We start from the raw sequence: 15,827 nt of genomic DNA, 5'->3' as shown, positions 1-15,827 counted from the left end.
CTGATATTTAATGGCTTATTTCCAATGGCCAACACAAAAACTCACAGCCTGTAGCATTGATTATGGGATATATTCACTGTGGCATTGTTTATGTCTCACAATAGTTATGCAATGTCACAATGAATGTATTTCTGTCTGTAGCTGCATTAACCTTAAGCCAAGATGTTGTATTGACAACAGGAGAATCGAATCGCTGTGTAAAATCTTCTGCATCACATCCCAAAGATTCTCAATGGGGTTCAGGTCTAGACCAGTCTAGTGCAGGAACAGGGTCAGTCTGGACTCTTCAGACCACATGACTTCTTCCAAACAGTCCAGTCTTCATGCCCTCTACCAAACTGATGGTTGTTTAACTTATTTGTGTAGTTAAATCCAGGTGGGGACAGGTTTTTTTTTTTTTTTTTTTTGCTTGTGTATGACATAAGTAGAGCTTGACTGATAAAGGATTTTTAAAGACTGATAAAATAATTTCACAGTGAAAATTTTCTGATTTCAATTTTACCCCTCCCCCTCAAGCAGGTTTCTATTCACATTATGCATGTCAGAAACAAGGGGTCTGAAATTAGAAAGCAGATAACTGTTGAATGTAATCACTAAGTAAATAAAACCTAAATCACAGCATGAATAATAAGAATGGAACTGAGGTTTTATTTTCTCTCAAAAGTCAACATTTTGCCTTTGGTGCTGATTAACCACTCTGTTTCTTAAAAAAAATTATAATTTGAAGCATCATGATGTTTGAAATTCATCATCTTTCACTTTATTAGAAACAGAATAACTGTTAAAATGAACATCTAAGTCTAATGAATGCCTTTCAATTACTGACCATCACACTCAAAGTAATTAATTGATAAATGTGGAAGTGAAGGTTAAACTAATTGTTTAAAAAAAAAAAAAAAAGACTAAGTGGGATCTATTTTTACTGTCTGAGCTCTGTTTTTCCAGTCTTCCCTGGTTTAGAAGTTTAAAACTTTTAGTCATCAGCCAATGATAGCACAGCTTCATTAGTCTATCTCTAATCCAGATGTAAATACAACGTAATTATAAATATGTTGGAGGAATATATATTTACAATTTGTGTCCTATATTTACCTTTGGACCCTTTAAATATGGATGAATGCAAACAATTATGATGTAAACTTTAAAATTGGAAATAAAACATTCCTCAAACAAGATATAGTGAGCCATTACTCTTTTATTTTTTATTTCTGGGTTCACAAAAGAAATAAGAAATGTCAGGATCAAATAAAAATTCACTTATTTCTAGCTGCAGGTCGGATCACATCAGTACTGCTACTACCGCACATGGGTCTCGCTTACAGTTTTGTACCGTGTCTACAGGCGATGACTTGAAACTCAATCACCTCAGCTGCCAAAAAGCATTTTGGGACAGCAGCACCATGCTAATGACTGCTCTGAGAGTGGTGACCTCACTTGTAATGTTAACTATGTCGTTCTCAAATGGCACCCTAATTCACTGTACTTCTGACTGGAGCAGTGACACTTTTGTCATTGCCTCACTCATGTAATAGCTTTGAGGAGGGTAGGAAGATACAAGTGAGGATAAAGAGGAGAGCTGGAGATCATAATGATGCAGTGACATATTACACAGGGAAATCTAGTAATGTTTCTGCTAATGAACAAAATGGAACAACACAAAAACTCTAAGGTACATTCACACCTATTTTGCTGAGATAGAAATACTGACTCAACTTTTTAAAACTTCATTAAGACTTTTCTTGGCTGATGGTTAGTTCTTCATGTGCTGGAGTCTGTTCTGTTGGAGTCCTCAGATGCAACAGGAAAGTCAACTGAAGCTGCACCTTGTTGCTGTCGAACCACCCACAAAGCTTTAGAGTTAAAAAAAAACAGCACTGATTCTGATCCTCTGTTGGTGGTCGGTGTTGACTTTGAGAGGAGTCAGAGTCAGGCCTGACTGTTCTGGCTTTATTAATACTCCCACAGGGCCGAGTTGTTCAGGCTGAGTCCGTCTCCCTTCAGCGTCCCTCCTTGGTCTCCACGCAGGTATTTGCCATTCTTACCACGAATAGCGAGGCGGCGGTGCTCCAGGAGCTCAATGGTGAAATCCTCAGGGACTTCACCGTCTGAGCACACCAGGCCAGCACTGTTCACATACCAGAACCTTCCATCCACACCTGGAAGAAGTGGAAAACAACAAGTCACATACAGAAAAAGTGTGATTGTGCTGATGTGTTGTACTTCTCAGCTACAGATGAGGTCAGCAGTGTACAACAAAAGCAGTGATTTTACTTTGAATTCTATCTCATTGTAGACAGAAAAACATACAATATATTTCATGTTTTTTCATTTCATTTGTGAATACACATCTATTCCTCATATGTAGGCTGAAGCACACTTATAAAAAGTTGTTGAGGTAATATAGGGCTAATACTCACATAAAAACATGGAATAACAATATGATGTGAAAAGGCATCATCCAGAAAAACTTTAGTCTCATAAGTCTGAAGATGGGATGAAGATGGCCAATTTCTCAAAAAAAAGTCTCCATCTATGGTGCGGTAAAAAATTTAAAGATTCAAGGAATTGGAATGTATTTTCAGCTCATGAGAGGTAAGGGTTCTTTCTTAACATAATAGTCATCACTGTCACCTGTATATTCAGCACATTTGACACTGAATTTATTTTTGTATGTGTGTGTGTACCGGGTTTTAACCCCGCCCCTTGAAGGAGAGGCAAGGGGCATGGTTTTTGGTTTGGTTTGTTTCTTTGTTAATACTCTAGCAGCAGAACTATTGGTTGAATTCACACCAAATTGGTTTTAGATATTGCCAGTGACCCAGAATAGATGTGATTAGATTTTGGAAAAAGTAGGTCAAAGTTCAAATGTTTTATAAATTTTTTTAAAAAATTTTTTGGTCCCATTTACTTATAATGGGCGACATTTCAAATGTCCATAAAAACATCAAATTTGTTTCAATTTACTTCAAACTTGGCAATATATAGAGCCAATTGATATGCTGACATCTGCACATGCATGGACGTGATGACATCAGCTGGATTGATGCCAAAATAAGCAACAATAAGTGCGGGGGTGGGGCTTATTGTGCCTGGCACCACTTGTTTGTTTCTTTGTTTGTTAACACTCTAGCAGCAAAACTATTGCTTCAGTTCATACCAAATTGGGTTTATAGATTGCCAGTGATCCAGAATAGATATGATTACATTTTGGGAACAGTAGGTCAAATTTAAAATTTTTTATAACTCTTCTCCAGTTTACTAATAATGGGCAAAATGTCAAATGTCTATAAATACAATTTTCTTTCAATTTATTTCAAACTCAGCACATGTGCTGTGTATATGTATATATAGAGGCAATTGATAAATTGACATCAGCACATGCATAGAGATGATGACATCAGCTGGATTGATGCCAAAATAAGCTACAATACATGTGAGGGGCGGGGTTTGTTGTGCCTGACACCACTTGTTTTTGTTTTTTACTTGACTGTTCTCTACCTATATTTTTATTCTTGACTGTTTGTAATTGATGTGTGTATTTTACTTGAGCACCATACAGAACATAAAGCCAAATTTCATTGCACTGTACAATGGCTTTTTGCAGTGACAATAAAGCTTATTCTATTCTATTCTATTCTATTCTATTCTATTCTATTCTATTCTATTCTTAATTTAGACTTTCTACACTCTTTGGCAAAATGCATTCAGACTAAGATTTTTTGCAATGTGCATTTTCATAGAATGTTTAATTTCAGGTTTATGCAGCTTTCACACACTCAGAGACCTTTAAAGTGTGTAACTTCAAACCTACATCTGGGGTACAACTGTACAGTGTAAAAAGTGATGTAAGTATTTTAATCTCATAAAAAACATTGGTTTTCAGTCATCAGTTTTAGTCTTTCCATATGTTTGAGTGTTTCTTCCTGACCTTTAATTTGATAGGCTCCATTACTATGTTGCAGGGTGAAAATGTCATAGACAGATCTGCTGGCATCCAGGGTGTTGGAGTTCTTGTGGTGGCAGATGAATCCATTTTCTCCTCTCAGGATCAGCATGGGTCTGTTGATCAGCTTCAGACTGAGCTGCTCATCCTCACCTAACAAAAGACAACAGCACCAAGATAATGGAAACTGCATCAGAGTGAGCATGACGGATGAAAGATGAGGGAAACAAAAATGGACTCTTACCCACGGAGTCACTGACTGCGAGGAGCTGGCCATTCTTCTTGGTGCAGATGTATTTTCCATTGCTGGCTTTCACTGCCACCTTCTGGCCAAGCCACTCCACTGAAAACAGGGTGTTTGCTGACCTGCAGTTGTGGACATCACAAGAAAGATGGAAAAAATTGTTCTTGCCTTGAGATATTCTGAGATACTTGAGATTTAATTGATTCTTTTCATGATTGGAAACTACCAGAGAGCCAGTCACAATGTGGCAGAGGTTACATTTCTAACTGAGCTGTGGCTTCCATAGTGCAGAAGTGCAAACACTGATGACTACAATTTTGTAATTGTGTGTAGGCAAATGAATATTTGGTTCTGTACTTCCAGACGTTTCATTCCCTTTGTTTTCCTGGTCCAAGGATTCAGGAGTGTGTGTGTAAACTGAAACAGAAGCTGCAGATATGCTAAGAGTGCCAAACAGAAACAGTTCAGTTTGGAAAAGCACATCCATTCATTTTCAGTCGCAGTTTGTGCTGGAGGGAAATGCACATCTAAAGTATGAAATATAGTCCTTTCACCATGATATCAGAGCTTTTACTCACACTTCAGTGGCGGTGCTCTGGATCCCTCCATGGGCCACCAGAGCCCAGTAGTTCCCTTGGCTGGTGCGGAATGTGCACTTTTTGGTTTCCTTGTCAATCTCCATCTGAAACGTCTCCATGTCTGTCTCATCTTCTTGATTGGCTGCGAGGCTTACTCCTGGTAAAAGCATAGCAAACGTGTTCTGTCAGCAGTTATTCAGTGTAAAAACTTACATTTTTTGTTTCTAAGGCCCATCGAGTGCTGATTTATTTGCTTTAGTTTTTTAGTGACGGTCATTTTCCATTTCAGTCGAAGTGATATATTTAATATCTATTAGGTTCTAAAAAAAAAAGTCAGCTTTAACTCATTTCCAAATTTGCACCTCTTGGTTTTATTTATCCCAAAAAGATTCTGCTGAAAGTAAAAATCCAGCAAAGTAGTGACAAAGACACAAGTGACAAAGCACTTTGCTAATGAGGTTGTTTTATTATATGGAGCTTGGCATTGCATGGAAGAGCTGGTAATCATGTCAGATCTGGGGATGTTAGGGTTGTTTTTAAGTGGTTTCATCTAAACCGTACCTGTGATCTGACATGGCAAGTGTGTATCTTCCTCAGGGCTAATACTGGACCATTAATATAACAAAGTCATACAGGGTAGAAAAATATCTATCCATAACACTTATTGTAAAGAAAGACAAATGACAGATTGCAGAAAGCTAAATCCTGAATTAGATGGATCCCAGAATATCTATTGTTGTAATCCTTTAACAACACCAATCTATGTGTCTCCTCCCCCTCTCTCTCTCTTTTCTGGTCATCCTACTCTACATTCCTCCCTTCCCTTGTCTCACTCCCTCTTTACCCCTGACCCCCTCTACCCCCCACCTCCACCGCCCACCCCAGTCACCCCACCTTAGGCCCTGCCTATCTGCCCTCTTCACAGTGGGGCTCTGATATAATCAGCTTTTGAGCACTACCAGTCCAATTCCTCAATCCCCCCTTCAATAAAAGAAAGAAAGAAAAAAAAAAAACAGGAAAAGACCAGAGGATTTCATGGTCACACTTAGCGGGATGCACAGATAATTACCCACCCCTCTCAACCCTTAAGCCAACACAGCCATGAATGAGGGCAGATAAGAAGAACATGCTGTATTAGCATCCTATAGGGCAGACATTCAGTGAAGCCTGAAAAATCAGAAAACATTAAGTGTACTGATATTTAAAGTGATATTTTATTTTCATCAACAAGTAGCAATCCTCTGTCTGACAGAGATGTCTTAAAACTATCTCTTAACACATGCCAGAACTTTTCAGCACGGGAGCAAAAAAAGAAATTTGTCTGTCTCATTGACCCAAATTCAGAAAAATTCATCACAGATGCAACAGCTACATTTTTCAAAACACTGAGTAAATACACTTGTTTAATGTAAGAATATCATTAATTTTTTTGGATCACACTAAACAATAAAAACAAACAACAATAAAAAAAAAGTCTAGCGGTGTGAGGTCTGGTGAACTTGCCAAACAGGTGGATTGGACGGAGGGGTTTCGTTGAATACCCTCTGCGTTCACCAAACCTCACACCACTAGACTTTTTTTATGGGGATACCTAAAAGACAAAGTCTACACTGTGAGACCTGCAACAGTCACTGAACTGAGAGTAGCCATTGAACGTGAATGTGCGCAATTACCAAGGGAATTGTTTCGTGATGTGTGTAATTCCATTGCTTCACATTGTCAGCAGTGTCTGGACCAGAACGAATGTCAGTTTGAGAACAGGCAGTGACAAAACAATAAAATGATGTTTGTAAATTCTATTACATTTTGAAAATTAAATGAATTTGAATAAACACCTACTTTACAATTATTTAAAGTGTGTATACATTTTTTGGGACACTCTGTATATGTATAAAGCCTGTTAGCTTTTAGCACTCATCATGTCACAAAAACTACTTCAGTAACATTTGTGTGGTGTGAATTTGACCTCTATAATAGTTTGTGCCATTATTATTCCTTATGTTGTGTAAATTCTTAGGTCAGATAATTAGCTTGCTTGTCAGTTTTCCCATGTGTTGCAAGCTGGTGAATAGATGGTATTCACTGACGTCACACATCCGGGGCACTAGGTCAGTCTCTGCCATGTTGAGGGGCAAACAAATGCGTAGTTGACTGTGCTTGCCTTTGTATGTATGTGTGCTTTGTTCAAACTATGACCCACAGCCGCTCCACTGTACAGAAGGACAATGGTTAACACCTGTGCCATTCACGGGAGCAGGTCTTTTCGGACCCTGGATGTTTGGAGCATGAGACAGTTCGCACCCAGCCTGGGCGCTTTGAACTCTGGGATAAAGACTTTTCGGACCAGACTTACGTGTACATGTACTATACATGTAAATACAAGAAATATGTAGATGTGTACAACAGAGAGATCGTTTGTCATTGTCAGTCTGAGGAGGATTTCATGTGTCACTCTTTAAATCATTTATATTTTTCAAAATAAAATTAAAGTGTTTTGTCTGAACCAATAACTAGTTTTTTTTAGTACCTTAGATTATTGTTAAGGTAATATCTTCTTCTACACTAATTAATGTAAACATCATCTTATTAATAATTATGGAAGTGCATGCTAGGTTTCTAACCAATTCTTTATTCATAGCCAGGATAAACAGGAAAAACTTTGAGCCAACCAGACACACAAGGATTTGTTGTGATCATTTTGTACAAGGTACCGTATTAATTTAATCCCTCTGAATGTTATTGTACACTCTCTGTTGATAATGCCCCTTGTAGGGTTGGGGCATATACGTCGTCAGATATACATAGGTCAGCAGATAAATTTGAACCTCAATATGGCGACTGAGGCGGGGTCCCGGGGGTGGTGACGTCAAGTGGATATCATCTATTGGCAGGTTTCAGAGGCAGCACAGCCTGTGAGTTACTACGGTACAACATAATGGTTTATGTAACATCCCAATAGTTGGCCATCCTCCATTTTGTTATGTTGTAGCCTTGAACATACATATATGTAAAAAGGATTTGAGCTTCCCTTGGTTTTCAAAACATTTTTTTATCTAGATTATTCTGCTTTATATGTTTCATTCAAAATTTTGTGCTTTTATGGCTAAGTATAATTTTATGTATAGCTTGTAAATATGTGTGATACTGACTTACAGTAACGCTTGACCCGACTGGACTTGAAAGCATCGCTCTGAGCCAGAGACTGATCATTTTTTCAGATCTCTTCTATTTTAACCAATAAATAAATAATTCATTTATATAACATATTAAAATTAAGCATTTCATTCTGTTCAGTTACCAATGAAAACAGTTCTATGACCTATTTGGGGAATGACAGTGTCACACAATAGTAAGGGAGATGGGGTCTGATCACCACTTAGTTAATATATGTAACATATACTTAACAATACAAAGTGAAGGTAGTTTTCAACAGCTGTTAAGTTGAATCCAACTCCTTTAAATTAAAAAAAAAAAAAAAAAAACAGTGGGAAAACACCTGCTCCTGTTAAGTGTGTATGATATTGAGTAGACTTTAATAATGACAGATAAGAGCACTGACTTAGACTGATTTTATAGCTTTTTGGAAATACTTGACAAGTTAAGAACTAAATTTAATGATACTAGTCACTGTGATATAAATAACAAATAAATGAATGAATATAAAGCTAACACATGGCTCATTTACATTCAGTTTTCTGAGCTTTCATTTGTCCAACATATAAATCAGAGCAAAAGTGCACTATATATTTGTATAATAAAAGGGACAAAAACCTTGACAATATAAGCCTCTATGGTGGTATGTGGTGGTGACTTCACATCATTTTGATTCACAAATATATCATGCAGTGGTTTCAGTCTGCTTTGAGACATATGCATGTATATTAGATTTGCATAATCCCACATAGATACACACACCAGTCTGATGGGGACTGGTTTTCCACAGTTTTTGTGATAGAAAAAGATTGAACAAAACCATTTTGGGGCAGTCTTATATTCCCTTTGTGTTACCTCTGAGGCTTTTTGTTTATATTTTGATTTCTTCCCATAGAAACATAGATACCAACGTGTGACAAAGATGTCATGGTAACTAAGCTACCAGGACGCTTTAATCACATCTTATTCACACCTGATAAACTCGGTATCATAAGGTTGTATGACTGGTTAAATTATCATTGATCTTCAGTGCATTTGAAGCATACGTTTCTGCCTCCCCCATTCTGCACTTATGCCTGGGGCTTATCACTCTCATTCTCTCTCATCCCGATTCAATGTCATGCTTTGTCTATCTATTCCACGTGTCCATTTCACACTAATTCAACCCAGAAATGATCTTCAGACGGGGCTCAGCTGGGACCTCGCAGCCTGCTTTCTGATAGATGAGAGAGGTGGAGATGGAGGAAGGAGAGAAGGATGGAGGAAGAGAAAGGGACCAGAGGACAGGAGGAGAAAGAGATTGGATACGCTGAAATCCAAGCCAGCAATCTGAGGATATCAATAGCTGTGTTGATGACCATCTTTGGCCCACCAGTTGGTGAAGCATACAAAATAAGATGTTGTCATCATAGCCATGATCACTGATAACTGTGCATCTGTACAGACACACACAAACATTACTCCTGCCACAGTTTGGATCAGACCTCAGATCCAGCTCCACTTTCTGGTGTTGTCCTACCTGCAGCCTGCAAGTGGAGCAGGCTTAACTAATCCATCAACGATGCATGGCTCTGACATCTATTATTAATGGATAGCTGATGCCACTATCCCCCTGTCCCTCATTTTCTTCTTTTTCTTTCTTTTCCCCAATTCCTTTACCTATCACAACTGCAACTGCTGTTTTTTAGCATATTTTTTGTTCATTTTATGCTCATCTGTTTCTAAGATGTTTGTGTTTGTGTGTGTGCATCGTCCCACATGCATCATGTATGTCTGTGTGCGTGTCCGCACGTGTGTTCCCCACGCGTGTTAATGGAAAGTATGTGTCTTTGGAGTATCGTCTCTTTTTCACTTTTGGGTCAGAGTGCACCACTTGGACCTGACAAACACAGGGAGGTGATGAGAGACACGAGAGATCTACAAGAGCTGCTAAAGTTAACAGAAGCACACACACTGCATGGAACTCACAGCATATAGAAAACACAACGCTGAGCAGCTTTGTACACAGACTTCTACACATGTACTGTATTATCTAGACAGAGGATTTTTTTTATATATATACTGACCCACTTACTGCATATGTCCCTTGGAAGCTATATATGTTATCATTTGCTAAGTGGCCAACATGAGTGCTCTGCACTAAATGGAGCATAAACAAAGGTGCTAATTTATGAGTGAAGAGACAGGTGACATTAAGGAGGATGAAAAGCCCACCTGTTTCAACACATATGTCTATCTTTTCTAAAGTCCTTTGAGGGTCCTCCCTTGCTTCCATCCTCCCTTCCCCTCTGTTTTCCACACTCCTCTTTAATCATATTGAATGATGGGCTGCAAACATACTACAGTCTGTTTTCCTGTTACTGTTCAGTTTTTGACTCCAAGATGAATTATATTTCTTTTATCTATCACCAAGTTTGGTTGGCACCTTTTTTTTATTTCCTTCTGTGTTGCAGTGCATTTCCTTGATTTCCAGCAGCACTCTGACTGGGGCTAGGGTTAGTGGGTTAGATTAAGGGACTCAGTGGGGCAGAAGCTTTGGCCCCAGGTGAGAGGCAGCTTGGGTTTCTGAAAGAAGACTCCCCCTCGCCTTCCAGGAACAGGGGCCAAGTGCATTAATAATTCAACACACCTCACCTCACCACTCACCGCAGCAGGACACTATGGTTGTGTGTGGGTGAGTGTGTTGAGGAAAGATAAAGCTTTTGTTTGTGCCAAACAAGTGTAAGAAGGGAAAGGGAGAAAGGAGGAGCCAGAATAACAGAAAAATGTGAGCATGCTGCAAGTGTTTCTGCATGTGAAAATGCCCATGCACAACTGTGTACATTTGGATAAAACATAAGGATTATATGTGATTTAGCTCAACCTTATCTCTTTATCCCATAGACTAATCAGTTTCTAGAGCTCCCAGTCATTTGGTTTCTGCCTGCAGCTCCCACTGCTAACCAGGAACAATGAGTAGGGACAGATTCAGTTACAGCACCCAGAGATGGAGTAACTCGACCCTGCAGACAAGAATCTGCAGCCTGCGAACGGCGTCATGGCCAAGTATGCTGACAAGCACTGTTGGTGTATGCTAATCTACCCCAAATCCAGTTTCAAATCAGACCAGCAAACCATTTTGAACAAGTAAAACTTTTGGCAACCACCTACGGTTCATTTCTGATTACGATGAAATTTGAACCTCACTATTACAATTGTTAGTTTTTACACTGATCAAAGAACTGAGGACTTGTTTTTCAGAAGAAATAACTTTGAAGCCAGTGGGGAGCAGGTGTACTCTATCACTGTAGTAGTCTACAGCCATGCCTGCATGCTGATCAAATAACGCTCCCCAACAGCTCTGTCAGAAGATACAGGAGTAAATACATAATATAGTATCAACACAGCATTACTGTACAACATATAGGTTACAAGCAGCTGTTTCAATAAGCCCAGGGGGGAAAGTATAGATTGTTAACACTATTACTAACAAATCCAGGAGGTACATTTGAGAGGGAATAAAAGGGCACTTTCAGAATGCCACTTATGATAGAATATTTAGCAAAACATAAGAAAACAATGCTTTGTTTTCTCAACATGTCTATAAAATTTGTTGTTTCTTATAGCCGGGGGAAAACTGTATTTTAAGTTTATATTCCCTATAACAACACCTTTTTTTAAAGTAAAATTGTTGAAAAAATTGATTTCTAAAATATGGGCACAATAAATTCCCCATCTGACTAATCAGTGGCAAAAATTTAATAAGCAAAATCTGTTAGCAGTGCCGCAAGAGAAATGGTGTATTCATCTCAGGTCTCCAAGATGAGGCAGATAGTCTGAGCTGTATCTGTCTTGTTATCTTGGAAAGATCCAATAATACAGTGTCATGCCAAGTTGATGTGCAGACTACATTACCCATAATTACAATGCATGTACTATCAGCTGTCAATCAGTGGAGAGCAGCTGATTCTTAAGATCATGCATATTCAGCATTCCAACTAGTTAATGTACTTCCTGTGAATTGTTAACTCAGTTTCCTGGTGATGTATCAGTGCACAGTATGACTGTATTTAGGCTACTAGTGGTAACTGTAGTACCTGTAGTAGTCGTCGGTCCTCTGCTTCATTATGTATGTTAGTAGGGCAGCTAAATCAGCTGAAGGCTCGTGTGACCACTCTCATTGGTGCCTAAGGTCAGCTTTGGCCCATCTAATCAGACCTTTAACTTCTCTGTAATAATTTAGGGACGTACCAAACGACCAGAATATATTTTGGATTCACCACTACCTAGTGCCTGTGTGTTTCCCTACCTTGTCTTATGGAGACATATCGCCCATTGGCTGCTGTCAGAACCACCTGTGGGTGGCTCTCCTCTAGGTCAAACAGTTCTTCTTTGCCTGGTTTTGAGCAGCGTCCAGACCTTAAGGTACCTGTCGGCCCCATAGGAGACAAGTACTTCCCCTCACAGTCTTTAAAGGCAATTTTCCCACACTTTAGCTCTAATGTGTATGCTGTAGCTCTTCCACTCTGCACCAAGAGCTTCCCATCATTGCTGAGGAAGCGGCTGTCACACGTCTTTAGGCAGTACTTCCCATCCAGGTAGACTAGAGTCAGAAGTGCTGCCACGCCCCAGGGAATGTTCAGATCCACAGCAATCTCCCCATCCTCCAAAGAGAGGTGGGCATAACGCTTACGGGCCACAGATAGCAAGTTGGCGTGTGGGTGTAAAGCCAGATGCATTGCCCACAGCTCAGTATCAGTAATTATCTGTGCAAAGCAGGACAGGTAATCACGAGAACCTCCAAAGAAGCGGAGGTACTGCTCAGACTGCAGGGCCCAGCGGCCATCGGACTGAGCCACAATGAGAAAACGGCAGTCTGAGTTATGTCCGTCAGCCTCACAGGTCACCTTTCCATCCTTGTCAGAGGCAAGGTAACGGCCAAGGTGGCTACGCAAGTAGACAACCTGAGTGTCCTGGGAGTCCTGCTCTAGAGTCCAAATCTGCTTCTTCTTGAGGCTTGGAGCTGATGCATTCACCTAGGAGACAGGGAATGTGAATGTTTTCATCATTAGATACTAGCCATTTAAGAACAGATGTAGATAAACAGTCAAACAGAGAAACAACACCAGCAAGGGACACAGACTAGAGACCATCAAATTCCCTGGAGTCCACCTTTTAACTGCACTAACATCATTTTTGCTTTTAGTTCCATTTCTAAAGAAGGTTTGTAACAGATGAACTGTAACTGTCATAAAATAAATGTATAAGGCCTTATTTGAAAGGTAACCTGCTCCACTTTGTGAATGTATATGTGCTCAATTCAATTCAGGACACAAGTTCTGCTATATAAACTCAAACTTATAGGAAAATATTCCTTTGGTCCTGGAGTTCAGTAATTCATCCTTGAGTAACATTAACAAGGCCATGTTCAATTTTACATTCATCATTGACCTTTTCTATCACGTGAGGAACATCCGTGTGAAAGTTTAGACCTGCATGCTGGTCAGCTGTTTTGGAAACTAGTTGACTTTGAGTTTGTCCTGTCTCTGGTGTCTCCAAACCTTAACCCTGACCCAGTTCTACATTTAATCTCCATCAAATACCTGCACACCCCCAACATCAGCCTTAAGGGCACCTGAGCTTCTCCACAGAGGCAGGGCATCTACAATCAGAGAGGTATGTTACACACATCATTTCATATCTGATGTTTTTACCTTGAAGCCAAAGGCCTCAGCAGTGAGGTAGCGACCCTCATGGTTGATTAAACCAAATTGTAACTTCAAGGGACGGTTCCCATTAGCAGGCATCTTCACCTGCAGCAAAATAAATAAATAAACAGAACAGAAGGAGAACAAGTTATGGGATGAAAATAGAAGTAGTGAAGGTAAACAGACTTGATATAGCACAGAGAGGAAAATAATATACATAAAAAGTGGAGGATATTTTTTTAGGGAAGGGGAGGCGTAAGGAGGTGATGTCATGGAGAATGATGGAATGCAAAAGTCCTAAAGACAGGAAATCGATTCATTAAGGTACAGTATATAAAGCACTCCCAAGCACTTCCCCCGCCCATGGCTTCATTACACATTTTTCCAGCCACACAGCCTCCTAATTTACTTACTGTGGTTTTGTGGCTTCCTCTTTGCAGTTTCTGTGGCTCTTATTCCAGCTCCCAGATTTAAGAGGCTTCTTTCACCAGGCGTCCTCTTGTAATTCTCTCCCACTCTCTCCCTTCTTTTCCCTTCTGTCCCTTTTTTTTCTTCTTCTTCTTCTCTTGCAAGCTCTCACGTTCTGTTGATCAGGTCTCCTAGCACCCCCTTCCACCAGTACCTCTCTTCTCCTTAATCAGGTTAGAGGCAGCAAAGACTTGAGTCAGCCTTGATCTCTCTTCAGTCCGGAATTTGGCGTCAGCCTTTCTTTCTCTGTAGACTAATTTTGTGCGTAGACTGCTTATCTCCACTTCTGCAGCTTATTCTCTCTCTCGCTCTCTCTCCTGTTGAACAGCGTTCTCTTGTCCAGCCTCACTCCATTTCTTGCTTCACTTTTTATTCACCTTGAAGGGTAAATCATTTGGTTACCCCACACAAAACTTCCTTGGCTTTTTTGCCTCTTCTTTTAGTTCCACTCAGACTCTGACCTTCCTCTTCTTTTTTGAAACCCAGGTTCCTGGTCTGTTAGATGAAGATTTGATCAGTGAAGAAGAACATCCTCAACGGTCCTGCAAATTTTATGGTAGAGCATTAAAGGACTCCTTCAGTCTTTGCCTAAACATAAGCCCTCCATCGCAAACTGAACTCAGTAACAAAAGGTGCTTGCCTCTGCAATCTTAAGCCTCTCTCTGTCGCTTTTTCCTCCCATCCTCTCCCTCTTTCTTGCTGCCTTTCTCTAACCTGCCATGTGTATAATCCTGCCTTTCTCTGCCTCTGTGCTTTATTCGGAGCTCTGCTCTTCGGCTCTTTCTGTGACATATAAAGACAGGTAAGTAGAAACAATGCAAACACACACACATTCGTACACACACCACATCAGGTAACCAGAGCACTCCCCATGCCTTTGGGGTAGTTGCCTGAGTGCAGCTCTCCTTACCTGCCTGTGCCGGGGGTTTGGTTACACACCTTCTCTGATTGCAAGCTCTCCAGGTCAGTCCTAATGGGAAATGTGTCTGTGGAGCTGAGGGAGTCAGACTTTACAACTGAATATAGACAGACAAGCAAATGGAGAGGAGATAGCAGGTGTTGTAAAGGCAACAATAACAAGCCAATCAACATATGGGCTTCTGAATGAATGTGTGTGCAGCAAGCACAAAAGTATAATGCGTGTGTGTGCACATGTGTGTGCATGTAATCAAGCTTGCCAATCAGCCTATTATAAGTCTTCTTTGCAGAGTAAACAGACGTGTCTCTTCCTGAATCCATCTAATCCTCAACCCAATCATTCCAACCTGGCTAATCTACAGCTCTACCCTCCCCGATCCTCTACCACACACACGCACACGCACACACACACACACACACACACACACACACACACAAACTTGTCAGTGGATAAAAGCATGCGTATAGACTCATTGACCCACAGCAGTGTGCATGTCATCATCATACACACCACCCTTAAAGTCAATGGAGGACCTCAAAGTTCATAATAAACACCACCCACCCAGAGGTTTACTTCTCTTGACCCACACTTTGATTGCTGGGCTTCAAGAAAACTAAACTTAACAGCGCATGCCACAAAGACAGATAATGAATTGTTCCCTGGGCTTTTTCAACACTAAACAAACAGAAATAACACATTTACCAGACACAAAGGGCAGAATAACTCCCTGATTTTACAAATTTTGATGCAACAAGTCTTAATACCAGTGAGGTAGTAGTTGTAAAGCATTAGAATTTGTAAAAAGACAGACTTGTCCACAGAAAATTAAATCACC

At 40.0% G+C, this 15,827-nt stretch overlaps 1 protein-coding gene across 1 annotated transcript; it reads right to left on the bottom strand.

The window, feature by feature from the left end:
- Nucleotides 1–1,177: 1,177 nt before the first annotated feature.
- fscn2b (fascin actin-bundling protein 2b, retinal) lies at nucleotides 1,178–15,261 on the bottom strand. Its single transcript, XM_030122405.1, has 8 exons — nucleotides 14,984–15,261; nucleotides 14,019–14,856; nucleotides 13,612–13,710; nucleotides 12,207–12,933; nucleotides 4,766–4,922; nucleotides 4,188–4,309; nucleotides 3,929–4,096; nucleotides 1,178–2,156 (listed from the first exon to the last, which is right to left on the bottom strand). Exons 3-8 carry the CDS (start codon nucleotides 13,702–13,704, stop codon nucleotides 1,951–1,953), a joined length of 1,473 nt encoding a protein of 490 aa, XP_029978265.1. The 5' UTR covers nucleotides 13,705–13,710; nucleotides 14,019–14,856; nucleotides 14,984–15,261; the 3' UTR covers nucleotides 1,178–1,950.
- Between the last annotated feature and the right edge of the window lie 566 nt (nucleotides 15,262–15,827).

The sequence above is a fragment of the Sphaeramia orbicularis genome, chromosome 19 (genome assembly GCF_902148855.1).
Source record: "Sphaeramia orbicularis chromosome 19, fSphaOr1.1, whole genome shotgun sequence".
In the NCBI taxonomy this organism is placed as follows: Eukaryota; Metazoa; Chordata; class Actinopteri; order Kurtiformes; family Apogonidae; genus Sphaeramia; species Sphaeramia orbicularis.
The sequence above is the reverse complement of the archived record's forward strand: the minus strand, read 5'-3'. Positions and strand labels throughout refer to the sequence as shown.